Below are 16,109 nucleotides of genomic sequence, written 5' to 3' on the forward strand. Positions count from 1 at the left end.
CTTAGTTAGTGGACTTCTAAAGTGGAAGAGATTGAAGACAGCAGTCCAATAAAATTTCTTTATGCCAATTTAATGTTCAGAATGATGTTTTTGAAATCCTGCCTTTAAAACCCATTGCTTTAAATGCACTTAGTAGCCTGAACAAAAATTTGTCTTTAGTTGAAGCTGCTGTCCTTCAGTGTTGAAGGAAAGTGCCTCATTACAGTGAATGAGCTTGTCGTATACTAAATATTATGTGGAAGAGGAGGAATGGTATAAACAAACAGTAATTGACAAAGTCAGTGGTGAAGGTGAGATGTCACGTTTGCAGGGAAAAGGCATATTTTTAATGACACTTTTAATATATAATGTAATGTTTAGACTAAGGATTTTTTATTTTTTTTAATCTTTTAATTTATTTTTATTTTGGGAGGTTAAGTGGTTGTACAGGGAGGAAACTCAGTCTGAAAGAAAAGAGGTCATGTTAATCAACTGATCTCATTTGAAAGCGTGAAATCTGTTAAGCTCTGGTGTTCTTCTTGTTTTATTTCTAGGTGATGGCTGAGCTGAGAAGTTTGTGAAGCTTATATGAGATATCCTATAGATATTTCTGCTGAGTAGTAAGTCAGATGAAAGGAATGAGCGTGTCCTAAGACAGCAATAGATCTGGAGTACAAATCCATGTACAGAAGTGAGTTGATGCCAGACTTGTTAGCATCTTGGTAGCTTGATGGCTGGCCCTTATACTGGAAATCAAAGCCATCTTCCCAGCAAAGCAATAAGGGGACAGTGCACAATCTGACTACAGAATGTTATTTCTAAAGAAGTGAACTGTGAAGAAAAGACTCATGAATTTTGATCACAGGGTCTTGGAGAGCATCTCTGGTAAGTTGGAGAAATCTGTTACAAGTCCTGAATGTATCTAATATTTTAAATAACACCAACCTGAAAACTGCCTTGAATTTGATTTTCCTTGTATTACTTATCTGATATTGCAAATCAACAAAAACGGTGAGTCCTTTAACTAGCTTGTTAAATCAGTTTCCATTGTAAGATGTTTTTGATTCAGTGTTAATTATCAATGTTGACATATCTTCCACTGAAAGATACTGAAGACAGTCTTCATCTTTGGTGGACATGTTCAAAAGATAATCATTGTATACCTTTGATGTGCAGTACTTCAGCAACTTTTTTGTTGTTCCTTTTTTGCAACAATCTCAAAGAGAATAAGGGGGAAAAACAGGAAGAGCTTAATTTTACTGTTTAGAAGTTTGGGTACCGTGTTCACATAAAGCATGATTCCATATGGATGATAATAGAGTTTTGTATTTAAGTTGTCTGATTTTAAGGCAGTATTCCATTGATATTTCTATTTACTTTATTCAAGCCTATGTCAATTACCAAACAAAATGATAAACAGAAGAAAAAGAAGTATGTGAATTTCCTTCAGGAAACAGAACTGTAACTATGCTAAAGCCAATGAAACCTTACAAAATCATCTGCTGCGAAAATGTAGGTTTGTGTTTTAGTTCAATAAGCAGGGAAAGATACAAATTGAAGCTCATTAAATGCACTGTATTTAAGAAGTCAGACGGAGCCATGGATAGAACAGCTTTGCAGAAAGTTATGGAATCACTTGGGGATGAGGAATTTGCAAATGCCACAATATCAATCAGTTTTCTGGTAATTTGTCCAGTACAGAAGAATTTTTTCAAACCTACTGAAGGTTTATGAAAGTATTCTGTAGTATGTAGAATCTATACTACTGTACCATATAATAAATATATGGCATATTCAATGTCCTGTAATATAGTGTTAGTGGCATTTACTTACTTTTAGATGTCTGCTCCACTGAGGACCTCCCTGAGGTAGAATTGGTGAGCATGCTAGAAGAACAGTTGCCAGATTACAAGTTACGAGTGGACTCTCTGTATCTGTATGAAAATCAAGACTGGATTCAGTCCAACTGCCATGGCTGTCTTCCCAAAATCTCTTCTCCAGTTCATGATGAGGAGACCTTCCGTTACATGAGTGAGTATACCTGGGCCTAAGAATTATTTTTTTTTTTGACATTGAGATTTATTGAAGAGCAAAATGTAAATATAAACTGGTTAATGTTTAAGTGTAATGTTCAAATCTGTACATTTTTGCAGAGGTGGAATGAAAAGCTGAGTACAGAGGAAGTGCTTGTTGTTCAGCTCTGTCATTCTAAGAGCTGAGCTAGCATGTCCCATGGCTGCGTGCCTAATCATTAGATTTCACTTAGAAATAAGAGTAGAAACATCTGGTAGTGAAAAAGAGGAAGGAACCTAGAATTGTGTTAGATTAGATGTGATACGAGAGGTATGGAGTATGCAGCAGTTCTGTTTTCAGGAACGTTAACAATGCTATGGTTCTTTTGATGGTATTTGTTCTGATGTTGTGTGTCAATGTTGCTTTGGAAATGCTATTAATTGTTTCTTCTGGAGATACAAATCTGTGAATGTTGGGCAGGTGGGTACTATGTGGATGTTGATCACTGCCTTCAGGTTCTGAAAATACTAAGTAACTTTTTGCTGCCAGTCAGTTGTGATTACAGCAATCCTTAAAGATAGCAGATCATTAAGATGAAATTGAACAGCATCATATCATGTGAAGAAACCTTCTATACCATTTGATTTTAAACATATATAAAGGTTGCCAGAAAGAACTAAACAGTAATTTGCCTGTAATTTCAAGTGTTTTCATGTGAAAAGAGGGGAATGTTGTAAACAGTTTAGAGAAATGGCTACGTCCTGTTTACTCCCTATATTGGAAGGAACCACTTGGGAGAGTTAACTTGGTATTTAAGTTCAACTTACTATTTCTCTGTAATGAATGCCTCTTTGACGTATGTGTCACCTCTGCACAGGGATTTTTTGTTGTTTGTATTTTCAGCCTCCACCCAGGGTGTATAGCAAATGATTAAGTAAAAGTAACATATTACCTTTTACACATGCAGCAATCCCTGATTTAAAGCAAGCTTGTTATTGATTAAACTTGGATGCTTAATTTTTTTTTTTAACTGTGGAAAGCATTTTGAAAGCCACTTAATGATTATTGCTTGGTCTGTTTCTGACAATAATATTGTAAACAAATAATTTTATATTGAGCGACCACTTTTATAGTTCAATTGAAATGATTGTGTGTAGTCAGTGGGGTGTGTACTTATCTCTAAGCTTTAATTAGAAAGAGTTGGGATCAAAGTCTGTCAGTGCTGATAGCAACTTTATATCAAATGTGTCTCTTGTCAGTGCCTGCAGTTCCAGTGTAATGAAGCACATTGCTCCAAGAGAAGACACTTAAGTCAGTGTGAGCTTGCATTTCCAAGCAGTGAGAGGTGGCAGGGGTTTTAAGTCATGATTAAGTCATAAGGCTGTCAAAATACTACAAAAAGAGGTGTTTTCCTCTTTCACCCAGAAAGAAGTTCTTTGCAATTACAGGATTTTCTACTGTGAAAATAAAAAAGTGATCTGCTTGTGAGAGTTGTTTTTTTGTTTGTTTGTCTGTTTATGTTTTTGGGTTTTTTTTGAACAGTTTCCTTTTTTTTTTTTTTTTATATTCTCAAAAATGCACTGCAACTATCATTTTAAATTTCTGTCCAAAAGTGAATCTTTAGAGTAAGTCTGTCTTAGAATTTTGGGATAACATAGATGCATATGCATAGATGCATAATCTCACATAACATATGTGAGATTAAAATTTGGCTACCCAACTTGGATGTGAAATTCATCACGTTAATTAAAAAGATCACTGTTAGGTATAACTCTGTCAAAGCTGTTGTAACTGTTGATTCATATAAATTCAAGAGAAATATGGTTTTTTTGTTTCCCCTAGAAATTGTCTAGACAAAGAGAAGGAATGTAACTGTTATCATCTGAGCCTAGTAATTTACAGGAGAATTTACAGGAAGGTCCCAGACAGATAGAAATACAAATTAGTATTTAGTTATAGTCACTGCTAAATAGCTTGTTAGCTGAAGTTTGTGTCTGTCTTAGTAGTGACTGGAATTGGGAATAAATGTGATAATCATAGTTGTGAAGCATAACTTGGGGATTTTATGTATCTCTCCCTCTATATACAAATGGAAATTTTTGTGCAACTTTTGCTGTAAAGAATGGTGAACTTATGATTTGAGTCAAGTTGTATTTGACATCTAGGGGGAAAATAGCAATACAATACTTGCTGCACTTGCTCCTCCTCTTTTTATAGCTACTGCTGCCTATTAGAAGGTGGATCTAATTAGCAATCCACTTAGTGTGAGCTCCTACTGGCACTCACCTAGTCTTCTGTGAGGTAGAAGAATATTTTCTCCTTCAACTTTGGTAGAATAAGAAACCTCAAATTACAAAACATCTGTCCTTAGAACTACTTTGTATATGTGAATAAAGGAACATGGCACAACATAACAAGAATATTAACCAAAATGAAGAGTTGTTTGCAGCCTTCCCATGGCGAGGTGAGTAAGCAGAAATTGCACATGTATGTTCACAGTAGAGAGTTATAACAACTATGTATATTTTTTTTTCTGTAGTGTAAGAAAGTTACAAAAGTTGTATGGAGCTAAGTTTCAAAATTGTTAGTTCTGAGATTTCATTTACCAGAGCAGATATACTTGTTTGTGTTTTTAGGAACCTCCCTTTCAGAGTAACTGTGTATGTAACTAACAGATCTTTATTAAACCAATTTAGCACTGGATAGAAACTTCCACTTGAAATCATCTGGTGGGAATACTTACCACAGGAGAGCTGGCTATAATATTCTGCCTGCTAAAGGCTGAAAGTTATTGGGCAGTGAATTTTCAAAATATTAGTAAGATGAGTGCCCTCGCAGCAAACAATGTCAAAGTGGCACAGTAAAACTGACCTCCAAAATGCAAAGACAGGTACTTTAAATTTTGTAAGGATGTTTTTCTATTTTTGCACCACTTGGCAATAGAGTTAGCAAATGGCAGTGCTTTAAGTTCAACACTCCTTAATAGCATGTGTTTTATGTTTATGCCTACTAATCTACTTGATAAAAAGTGTTTGATTTGTTAGTTTCATTTTTCTTCCCTGTTAAGCTATTAGAAAAACAGTTCAGTAAACCTCATTCTTCTGTATTGTTCTTTCTTTTCTCCTGTCTTTCAAGGCTGTGTAAGTTTTCTTCTATACTAAAATGCAACTTATTTTTGTTCCTAGCATGTAGCCTTAGTGTTATGCTATGCAAGGTTATCTGTGTGCATTACCTACATAACGGATATACATGTACATAGCTTACAAATGTGCATATATAAAGTTAGTGAGCACTTCAGCTTAGCACTTCTCTATCTCATAACCACATCAGCAGCCCTCAGTAAAAACAAAGACAAAAAAAACAGCAACTAACAGAACCAATACTACTATATACTCAGAGCATGAATCAGGTTTCAACAAGGCAGAAAAATCTCAGAAATAGATTTAGACCAAATCCCATAATAATCTCATAATAATTTTACAATGCAGAGATGATAGAATTAGTTTCAAAGCAAGTTAACTTATGTCTCCAATTGAAGTAGATACTTCCATATTTATTCAACTTATCTTGCTGCTTTCTTTGCTTTCATGGTCCTGAGTCCATAAAGCAAAAATAGCAAATTTAAGGCCACACAGAAGGAAAGGGAGAAAACAATTATTTTCTACTTGCTGTCAGCAAGCAATATTTTGCCATGTCTTGAGAAGCAAGGCCTCAATACACGTAGTAGTTGCTCAGGAAGACAGATGCTTTCATAACAAGAGTTGTCCCCTCCACCCCTCCTCCCCTCTGCTCAGCTTTTATTGCTGAGCATGCTGTCATATGGTATGGAAAAACTCTTTAGTTTGTTTAGGTCACTGGGCGGGGTGTGAAGACAGTCTTGCTGTCCATGCTATTCTAGCTACAAGTGCAGAGCACCACACTATATGGGCTGCTGTGGGGACAGTTAATTCCATCCCAGCCAAACCCAGTAGACTATTTCCTTGAATTTTAATTCTTTCTCCTTTTTATTCTTTCTTCCCTGTCTTTCCTTTCCTGTAACTGTAGCTCTTTTTGAACTTCCTCCCTCCTCCTTTGCTGGATCTCACAAATTTGCACAAGGTAATTCAGATTTCTTATTTACTAGCATATCCTGCTTCTCAAGACAGCGTTTTATACTTTAGGTCCAAGTTCTGTTCAGAGTTGTCACAAATTCTTTTTGCTCTTTGTTTCTTCTTGACTTGGTCTTGTTTTCGAAATACTACTTGTTCTCAACAAAATCTGCAGGTGTTTTCAGCTATATATGGATATACATTACTTCTCTCTCTCCCCAAAAGGCTGGATGATAATAGCTTATCTGTATTCAAAAAGTTGATCTAAAGAGATTCTTCTCCTTTTTCTAAACGTGAAGGATGTGCAAGCACCTCAACTTCTAGCTAATATTGCTGAAAGCTGTAAATACTCAGTACTTTGGATCAATCTCTTAAATGAGCATTGTTTCATACTTCTGAAATTAAGATGCATTTTGATAGCCTCTGCTAGTTTCCACAGCTAGTTGTTCTATTTGAGCTTGTATAAACAATGTCCTCTGTGTTTTAATTCTCTCCCTTCCAAGCAGTCTTCTTGTACTTAAGCAACTTCAGTAAGTACGCTTTTTATTTCTCAGTTTTAGGCACAGATAATGTGGAACAGAAAACCTACAGTGACACTGACGTGGTCAAACATCTGCTAGCTGAGGTATGCTCATCTCTGTAATGTAATTGTGTTAATACATTTGAGGACACATATTTGAGGAAATTATTCATCTCCTGGAATTTTTGCTTCAGTTATCTTCAGGAGCTGCATAAGGGTCATGAGAAGCTGTCCAGTCATTTGCACCACCTCAGAAACAAAATTTAGCAATGCTATGGATACCTCATAGGAGCTAGCATGCAATGAGAAAGAAGGAGATTTCTTCTGCTTTCTAAGTGCCACTTGACTTTTACCTTCTCATCACTATTCCAATTAAGCAGTCTGTTTCTGGAGAAGCTGTTACTTGAAAGACAATAGGCATAAGTGTATGTGACTTCTTGGAATGACACAATAGAGCCCATATAACTTCACCAGTACTGTACCCAGGTTAGGTGCCCTCCCCCTGTTACTGAGAATGACTGGAAGAGAAGCATAGTTATGGATGTGTTTTGGATCCAAAGGATGAAACATTAATCATTGTTTTATCAGTGTTGCAGAAGCAATCCGTTTGAGAGTGTGTAGCGATCTCAGAGTGCTGCGTTAATCAGTAGCTATGAAAATCTAAAATTACTCTGTATTTAAACTTTATCTGATTAAAAGTAGACACTTGTACACTTTTTATGAGCAGAAGGACCGGGACCTGGAACTGGCAGCTCGAATTGGACAAGCCCTGCTTAAGCGAAACCACCTGTTGACAGAACAGAATGAAGCGCTAGAAGAGCAGTTAGGACAAACTCTAGATCAAGTGAGTGATTTTTTTTATTTATTTTTTTTAAATTTTTCCCATCTTTTTATGATGATGAGAAGAGGATTAATAAAAACATATTATTTCATTGTGAAAACAGTTGATTGCTGCTTTCAAACTACATAAGTACACTTAGAAATCATTCTCCTAATTACCATAGTTCAGTCAGCTTTCTTGGTCCAAGAATTGACAAGCTGGTGATCTTCTTTTGTGCTAGGTTAACCAGCTGCAGCATGAACTATCGAAGAAGGATGACCTACTTCGTATTGTTTCAATTGCTTCTGAGGAAAGTGAAACAGATTCCAGCTGTTCTACACCACTTCGTTTCAATGAGTCTTTCAGTGTATCACAAGGTCTTTTGCAGCTGGATATCTTGCAAGATAAACTCAGGGAGTTGGAAGAGGAGAACCTTGCTCTCCGTTCGAAGGTATAGCTGCCTTACAGTGTGTACCTTATATGCCGGATATGAGATAAATTGGGATTGTTAAAAAGAATCCAGCATCTAGGCTTCTCTCAGAATATATAACTATTTTGTTTCACTGTATGCAAATCATATCCAAACACTTTTCCTCCACATCTTTCTGTTTCCTTTACTGCTATTCATTATTTTCGGAGTCCTCTAGTACTCCTTTCTCAATACCTTTATGGTATATGATGAAATAGGGGAACCTATGTGAGCACCCAGCAAAAGTAGTTGGACTCATCAGGTCCTCAAGTTTGTGTGACCAGTTCTGGTGTAAACCTGACTGCAATTAGTAGCAGTCTTTTGTGAATTTGAACTTTGAGTTGATGGTACACCTTTGTCAATGTATATTCAGTCTTAAGTATTAAGCTTCCATTCAAATCCTGTTAAAGACTCAGTAAGTTCTGACTATGGTATTAGTTTCCATATTTTAATTGGTCTCTTTCATGTATAAAACATTAATATAGGTAAGTGTTCTTTTACAAGCATAGGGACTAAATGGCTAGACAAAACAAATGGCTATAGAACTCATGAAACCAATGGTTACAAGATTTAGAATCTGCAGATGCACAGTGTGTCGTCTTTGGAGGTGCAAAGTGGAATTTGTAAAAGGGGAAATCAGTTAAGAGTGTTTGTTTGTTTTTTCCTTTTAAGAAAGTTTGGGTGTTCTTTGTAAGGAAGCTGGGTGATTGATGTTTTTTGAGCTTGTTACAACAATACAGTGAGAAGTAGAATTCTCTAATATGAAAAGATACATTCTTCTTGATTTATCTCCAAAGTATTCAGAATGAGATGCACATACTCCCTAAAACTCTTAGGAACAAATGGATAGTTCAGTAGTGCTGAACAGAAAAGAAAGAGGGAAAGGTCAGATTTATTTTATTATGCTCCTAACCCCATATATGATTACAGAATTTTGTGGACCGGGGTGAATTCAATCTATTTTACAGAGTGGGGGAAAGAATGAAATTAAAAAGAGACTGCTATCATTCTGTGATATAACATAACCTTCACTGACTTGAAGTAGCCTCAATCATGTTGAGCCTGTATTTGCACGTTTTTATTTTTGTGTAACAGTGTTTTATAAAGAAGTGTTTATCTACACTTGTGTAGCTGTACTTCTGCTTGTTTGGACAATCTTCAAACACCATTACTAAGTACTAGGGTGAGTCAAATGCAGTCCTGTGAACTTGCACATGTATGTGTGCAAAGTTTAATATCAGGAATTATCCTGACAGTCCAAATGGGGATGGGAATTTACTATGATTGATGGTGTTTAGACCTGTTGTGATACAGTCTCTGGCCCAGAAAATTTCCAGTCTAAGTAAAACAGTTGAGGAGTAAGGGGAAAAGCTGTTCTATTGAGAGCTTTTCAGTACTGTCATGGAGTTGGCTAAAAATTTAGTTTTCAAAGCTTCTTTGCCTTAAGAAGCTCAAAAGCAAATTCAGTTGCTTACTTCTGATTACTGTGTTGGTTTACATTTCCTTACCAAATTACTTATTTTTGGAATATTTTTTTTTAGTAGGGGCATGAGAGAGAGAAGGTTTTGCTCATATGTCTGTGGTTGGATGTCTGTTATTCAAAAGTCATATACAATTCAGGGAAACAGACTATGGTGGAAAAAAATGGTTAGTAAGGACAGAGAGATGCATAGAAATTAGAAAGAGAAGGGAAATTCTTCAGTTGTAACAATATCCAAAATAAAAACTTGTAACATTAATATATGTATGGATAAACTGAAATTGGAAAACCACTAACTTTTTTTTTGAAGGCTTGCCAGCTGAAGACAGAAACCATTACATATGAAGAGAAGGAACAGCAGCTAGTCAGTGACTGTGTTAAAGAGCTCCGTGAGTATCCAAGCTGTTTCTCACAACAACAAAACAGTATTTGAACATCTAGTGCCTAAACCTTCTCTTAGTTATCCCTGAAAAATGAGCTTTAGTAATTTCAGTCCTATAGTAAATCTATATGGTACAATAACTGCTATCAATGAAAGGGTATATTTTTGCTAATTTACAGTATTTTAAAAAATAAATATTTAGCACTGTTAGAGAATAATTTTTCTAACTCAATTGGTTAGCACTGATGGAAGATTTTCTGTTGTTTAGAAATAAATAAGATAGATATTTAGTTGCTTAAAGGTTATGTTTCTAAATATGTAGTCCCACCTCTATGCAAAACCAATCAGGCTTTACTATGACTTTGCTATCCTTTCAGGTCAAGTATACAAGAAACTCCAACTATCTTGTTTTGGGCAGGATATTTTTTGTTACAGTTAGTTGGGGGGAGTGAGTTGTTTCCATTTCCCTTTCTGTTTCCTTTTCCATTCCTTTAAGTCGCTTTTATGTTTTGTAGGGCAAACAAATGCTCAAATTTCCAGAATAACAGAGGAGTTGTCAGAGAAGAGTGAGGAGCTGGTTCGCTACCAGGAAGAGATCTCATCCCTTCTGTCTCAGATTGTTGATCTTCAGCATAAACTCAAAGAAGTAAGAGACTGCTGATGGAGTGTGTGTGTGTGTTTGCGCCATTCATGTACATATGTGCATGCTTATAGTGGGTAAAAAATTACTTGCAGATCAAGGGTTATATCACAAGAAAGTGGCTGTTTCATGAAAGAATGGCAAGGATCACCTTCCTTAGGGGAATTGGCTAAAAAAATAATTAGCGCTTTTTTGTGCTTTCAGCATGTGATTGAAAAGGAAGAGCTGAAACTTCACTTACAAGCTTCCAAAGATGCTCAGAGACAACTGACAGTAGAGGTACTTAAGGCTTTTGTGGGTGGGTGGATAAATGGATGGATGGATGGTTGGGCAGGTAAAGAGAGTACAAGAGAAAAAAAACTAAATGACTATTGTGGTTTAACCTGTCAGGCAGCTAAGCACTGCATTTTGTTCAAACACTCCCATCACCACACTCCCCCAGTGGGATGGGGAAGAGAATTGGAAAAAAAAAAAAAAAAATAGAAGGGGGAAAAAACCTTGTAGATTGAGGTAAAACTTGAGTAAGATAGAAAAGGAGGGGAAAATAATAATAATGATAATGATAAAAGAATATACAAAGCAAGTGGTGGACAGTGCAATTGCTCACCACCAGCTGACCAATGTCCAGCCAGACCCCAAGCAGCAGCACACCCCTCTGCCAGCCAACACTCCCTCATATTTATTGTTCAGCACAATGCCATTTGTTACAGAATACCCCATTGACTATTCTGGGTCAACTGTCTGTTCTGTCCCCTCCCAGCTCCTCATGCACAGCCAGCCTCCTTGTCGGCTGGGTAGCACAAGAAGCTGAAAAGTCTTTGACTTAGTGTAAGCACTGCTCTGCAACAACTGTAACATCAGCGTGTTATCAGTGTTATTCTCATCCTAAATAGAAAACATAGCATCACGCCAGCTACTAGGAAGAATATTAACTTTATCCCAGCTGAAACCAACATAAAAGCAGCAAGAACTTTTATTTATTTAAAACTTCTAATTTTTCATTGTGGTTGGAGTCAAATGATAGGGGAAAAAGAATAACTATGTTTAGTTAAGTCTACACAAATATTTTTGTAGTTCACGGGAGTCTGAAAGGCAAACAAGGTGTTCAAACTAGGTAAATTTTGTTTTTAGTAGTAGTTATGAGAAACGGAGTGCTTTCATGTGAATATTACTGCTTATATCAATACTGTAGCTCACTAGATCTTTAAGGATTATTCTCTTTTGCTACTTTTGCATCAAAATTTGCAGAGTTTTTCAATGTGTTTTACTTTGAATTTTATACTCTTGAGTATATATGTGTCACAATTAAAATTGGTATGGGTGATATGCTGAGCATTGTCTGTTACTGCTTCCAATTCCAGATGTTGGTGTGTGATGTGCGGTGGGAGAAATATTATAGTCCCATCTATATTGTTTTCTGTAGGAGTTACTCAGCTTAACTGTGTATTTTATTTGCTTCTGTTGAAGTTCAGTGGTATCACATACTCTTTTTTTCTTTCAGCTACATGAGTTGCAAGATCGGAACACAGAGTGTCTAGGGATGTTGCATGAATCACAAGAAGAAGTGAAGTTGCTGCGCAGCAGAGTCCGCTCTGTTGCTTGTCTCTGCCATCCCCAGTCATGTGGAGCATTTCCTGTGGTAACAAATACTGCTAGCATGGTGTATACCTACTGGCACATATAGGGCCTGTAATAGCATAGAACTGTAAAACAGCTGTTACAGGAGCTGCAGTGGAAACGATTTCGTAATAGGCAAAGGAACTGAGCTAACAGTTTTTCATTACTTTAATGTGTACATTTCTGACAATTTAATGTTTAGTAAACTAATAATTCACTTACCATTTTGAGATACTAAAATGTTTTTTCCTTTTTATATGACTTTTCTGTTAAGTACAGGAATTGGTATGTTCAATGGCTAGTGCTCCATTGTGCCTGTATATGTGTATTAAATTTTATAACTTGACAACATTTCTTTAAGAAACAAACCATTTTTTTTTTTTGAGAGTTCAAACTGCATTTTTCTTTCTTTATGTAGTTTATGATGTAATTTTATCTCTTCATCTCCTTATCTTGTGAGATTAAATTTTAAGCATAATCAGAAATATATAACCTTAGGCTGAATATAACTAAACCAATGGGAAAAAAAAAGCATTTATTTTCCTCTTCTTCTGTCAGGTATATTCTGAGTAGTGTACTCACAAATTTCTGAGTTGTGCTGGGACTTGTCAGGCTTTGGTTGATCATTCTGCATATACAGAATGATCAACCAAACAGAATGTATGTTTTTGACCTCTTAAGAAGTGCTCTTACAGTTGTAGCTTAATTTAAGAAATTAACATAAAAAGTACCAAAAAAGAACAGATTTTTAAAATGAAAACTGAACAACTGAACCCAAACCAGTTATATTTAGGTGTAATTATGGTGTAAAAATTCTCCTGCTTGCCATCCCCTTCAAAGACTGAAAGGTTTGTGTATTACGCACAGTGTGAAACATAATGAGGAGAAAAAAAAAAAGAAATTTTAGAGTATTTTAAAATTTTCTGTTAAAATTGTTAGGAAGAAGATTTCTATTAATGTGTAAACTCTTCTGGTTCCCATTTTTCTCTAGGATTCCCTTGCAGCAGAAATTGAAGGGACAATGCGTAAGGAATTGAGTCAGGGTGATGAATCTCTTCTATCCAAGCAGAAGTATGTTTTTAGATTCTGTGTGTCATTTCAATACTTGTTCATGTGCTTGTATTAAGTAAGGTGAAACTGATTTCCGGAAATCTATAAATATGAATGTTCACTCTGATAAATTTTCTTTTTTTTTTTTTTTTTTTTTTTTTGTAGTATTTGTAACTTTTCAACTTCAAAGCCTGCTATTTGATTCTATGAGGAAGCTGGGAATTTGCTAAAATGTTATTTCATTCTTCAGTTTCTCAGATTTTTGATGCAGATGCTTTGATACACAGCACTAGTTTTATCACTTTTACTGCTTATATAAAAATCTCTGGCAAATGAAATTATAGCTGAAAGACTGATAACAGTTTATAAAGCTGAAGACTTATTCCTGAAGACTTTACTTTTGAGCAAGAGTTAAATATAAGCTCCTGAAATTTTATCAGGTGGTTATCAATAGACTGTTTTGTTCTTTCAGATCAAAGTGGTAATTCAGATATTTATTAGAGCAGTACTCCCTAAAACATGGGTGTGTTAGGCAATCCTGTTCTTCTGGGCTTAAATCTTTTTAGTCCAGTCTCTGCTATCTTTTGCAAATCTGTTGCTCAAAACTTTGTTATCCCTTGAAAAATGTTTCTGAAACTCATGTTTGTTTCCTTAATTTTCTTGCAGGGGTCAACATAAACGAGTATTTGACACTGTCAAGGTTGCTAATGTCACTCGTGGACGCTCGTCTTCCTTTCCTGTCCCATTACCAATTCCTGGTTCTAATAGGTTAAGTGTTGTTATGACAGCAAAGCCTTTTCAGTCTGGCTTACATTCGGAGGGACACACACAGATGACCCAGAGGAGCAGCTCTGAGAAGAATTTGAAGTAAGAAACACAGTCTGTCTTTCTAAACTAAGTGACTTAAAACTAAATCCACACTGGACCCCTGCCATGTAAAAGAGAGAAATATTTAATTTGCTAGTCTTAATATCTATTATTATTTCATGTTTCTCACAGGGGCACGCATAAGTGTGGCCAGCCAGGAACTCCTGGGGACAATGACTTAGTCACAGCTCTGCACAGGCTCTCCCTCCGTCATCAGAACTACCTGAGCGAGAAGCAGTTCTTTGAGGAGGAATGGGAGCGAAAAATGCGTTTGCTGGCTGAGCAGAAAGAAGGAGCAAGTGGTAGTAATACACCAACAGAAAGCTGTTTTTCCTTGGGTACAAACTCAGAATTCACTGATTTCTCTGCCAGCTCTAGTAACCTCCGTGTCCTCCTACCAGAAAAATTGCAAATTGTCAAGCCCATTGAAGGTAAGAGGATGATCTTCCTTCTCCTAACAGCAGAAAAAGATTTCACATTAATTTACCAACTAAATTATTGTTGGTGTGTGTAGAGGTAGATGCAATATGTAATAAGAGGAAGGAGTAGCATTTGCTGGCTATGTACCAGCTAGCTCACCAGAGTGTTGCTTTGTACTTGGCTTTCTTATAAAGGTGCTAAGTGTTAGGCTTTTTCTTGTGCTTGGCATTGCCATCCAATCACACTATGTTTATCAATGTCAGCACCAGTTGGCTGAGATTGTTATAACAAGCATTCTTGTAACTCAGTGTAATTGTAAGTAATGGCTCTCGGGAACCCTTCTTTTGTCACACCAGGATCTCAGACCCTGTTTCACTGGCAGCAGCTTGCTCGACCCAACCTAGGCACCATTCTGGACCCAAGACCAGGTGTTGTTACAAAAGGTTTTACCCCTCTGACTGATGATAGTGTGCACCACATCTCTGACTTGGAGGAGGATGATGAGGAAGAAGGTGAAGGAGGTATAACATTTCAAGTGCAACCATCCTTTCTGGAGAAAAAGAAGTGTGCAGTGTCAAAGCAAGGGTCAGGGATTTTCCTGCCACCTATTACTTCAGTAGCAGTACCACTCACTGGTAAGAAGCATAGTTAGTGGTTTTTCTTCCGTTTGCATGCCAATTTCTGCTTTTTTTTTTTTTTTTTTTTTTTTTTTTTGCAAGGACTTCATCACTGTTTATGTGCTCAGTTGTATGATTACAGTGTGGGATTTCAGACTGAAATTTCTTTTCAGGACTCTTATTTTTCATTAACATTTATTTTAGTTTAGCAATTTGCCTCCAAGAACTTAATTTTATGCAGCTCCATACTACAGTAATTCAAAGTGCTAGCTCAAATACAGGTTAATACAGGTGGTACAGTTGCTTCCAGTTCTCTTCAGAGCATTTTGCAAGGTTAGAAGCCTGTGTCTGTGCAGAATGATCCTTGCTTTTAGATTCAGTTTGGATGTTAGTGTTTCCTGTAGTGCTAGTTGGCTTCTGTTGTTATTAATGTTACTGATGTTTGTAGAGTGTAGTTTCAGCTCATCTTAAATTGGGAAAAAAAGCATAAAGCAAGTAACTAAATTGATTTTAAAATAAACTGATTGTAGTATCTTTTTCTCACTGGAAAATATTTGGCCTTGGGGCAATGATGTCTTTGTTATTGTTTGTTCTCTACTTCAAAACAAAACAAAAAACAACAAAAAGATTAGCAATGCTAATAGCATCATCTTAAACTTTGCTTTCATTAGTACTAATCAGTCTGTATTTTTACCTTCATGGGATGTAAATTCTCCACATTGCAGCCTCAAATCCTGGAAAGTGTCTATCTTCAACAAATTCCACATTTACCTTTACTACATGTAGAATCCTTCACCCATCTGATATCACCCAAGTTACTCCCAGGTATGATAACATCCTAAGAATTGCTGTGTGGGATTAAGCAGTTGTATTCTGTATTCTGATATATGAACAAGTTTTAAAAAATACCAAGACAGTTAGGCAGCACGTGAAATGTTACACATAAAAATGGTTGTAATTACAAAGGGAAAACTAGAAATTCTCCACAATGAGAGTTCAAATAGGTTAAGGTAACTTAAAGGAAGCAAATTTATACTCTTAAAATAGCAAATTCCTTGTATCATATACCTATTGTATTAAAACAAAAACAATAACAAAAAAAGTCATAATATGTTTTATTCTGTCCTTTTTAAAAACTGAGTTGTTG

General features: G+C 36.1%; 1 protein-coding gene across 4 annotated transcripts in view; it reads left to right on the forward strand.

Moving 5' to 3' along the window:
- TRAK2 (trafficking kinesin protein 2) overlaps positions 1 to 16,109 on the forward strand; it is a 31,816-nt gene that overhangs the window by 11,963 nt on the left and 3,744 nt on the right. For 2 of the 4 annotated variants that reach the window (XM_032190282.1, XM_032190283.1), the window contains exons 2-16: positions 534 to 864; positions 1,819 to 2,010; positions 6,037 to 6,090; positions 6,635 to 6,705; positions 7,328 to 7,444; positions 7,662 to 7,871; positions 9,680 to 9,758; positions 10,267 to 10,397; positions 10,596 to 10,670; positions 11,893 to 12,030; positions 13,000 to 13,079; positions 13,725 to 13,925; positions 14,058 to 14,356; positions 14,702 to 14,980; positions 15,688 to 15,787. In XM_032190282.1, coding sequence (XP_032046173.1) covers positions 828 to 864; positions 1,819 to 2,010; positions 6,037 to 6,090; positions 6,635 to 6,705; positions 7,328 to 7,444; positions 7,662 to 7,871; positions 9,680 to 9,758; positions 10,267 to 10,397; positions 10,596 to 10,670; positions 11,893 to 12,030; positions 13,000 to 13,079; positions 13,725 to 13,925; positions 14,058 to 14,356; positions 14,702 to 14,980; positions 15,688 to 15,787 — 2,063 coding nt within the window. In that variant the 5' untranslated portion in view covers positions 534 to 827. Of the gene's footprint in view, positions 1 to 533; positions 865 to 1,818; positions 2,011 to 4,363; positions 4,457 to 6,036; positions 6,091 to 6,634; positions 6,706 to 7,327; positions 7,445 to 7,661; positions 7,872 to 9,679; positions 9,759 to 10,266; positions 10,398 to 10,595; positions 10,671 to 11,892; positions 12,031 to 12,999; positions 13,080 to 13,724; positions 13,926 to 14,057; positions 14,357 to 14,701; positions 14,981 to 15,687; positions 15,788 to 16,109 lie in introns of those variants that run through there. The other 2 variants (XM_032190284.1, XM_032190285.1) reach the window with 2 other exon arrangements.

The sequence above is a fragment of the Aythya fuligula genome, chromosome 6, assembly GCF_009819795.1.
Source record: "Aythya fuligula isolate bAytFul2 chromosome 6, bAytFul2.pri, whole genome shotgun sequence".
In the NCBI taxonomy this organism is placed as follows: Eukaryota; Metazoa; Chordata; class Aves; order Anseriformes; family Anatidae; genus Aythya; species Aythya fuligula.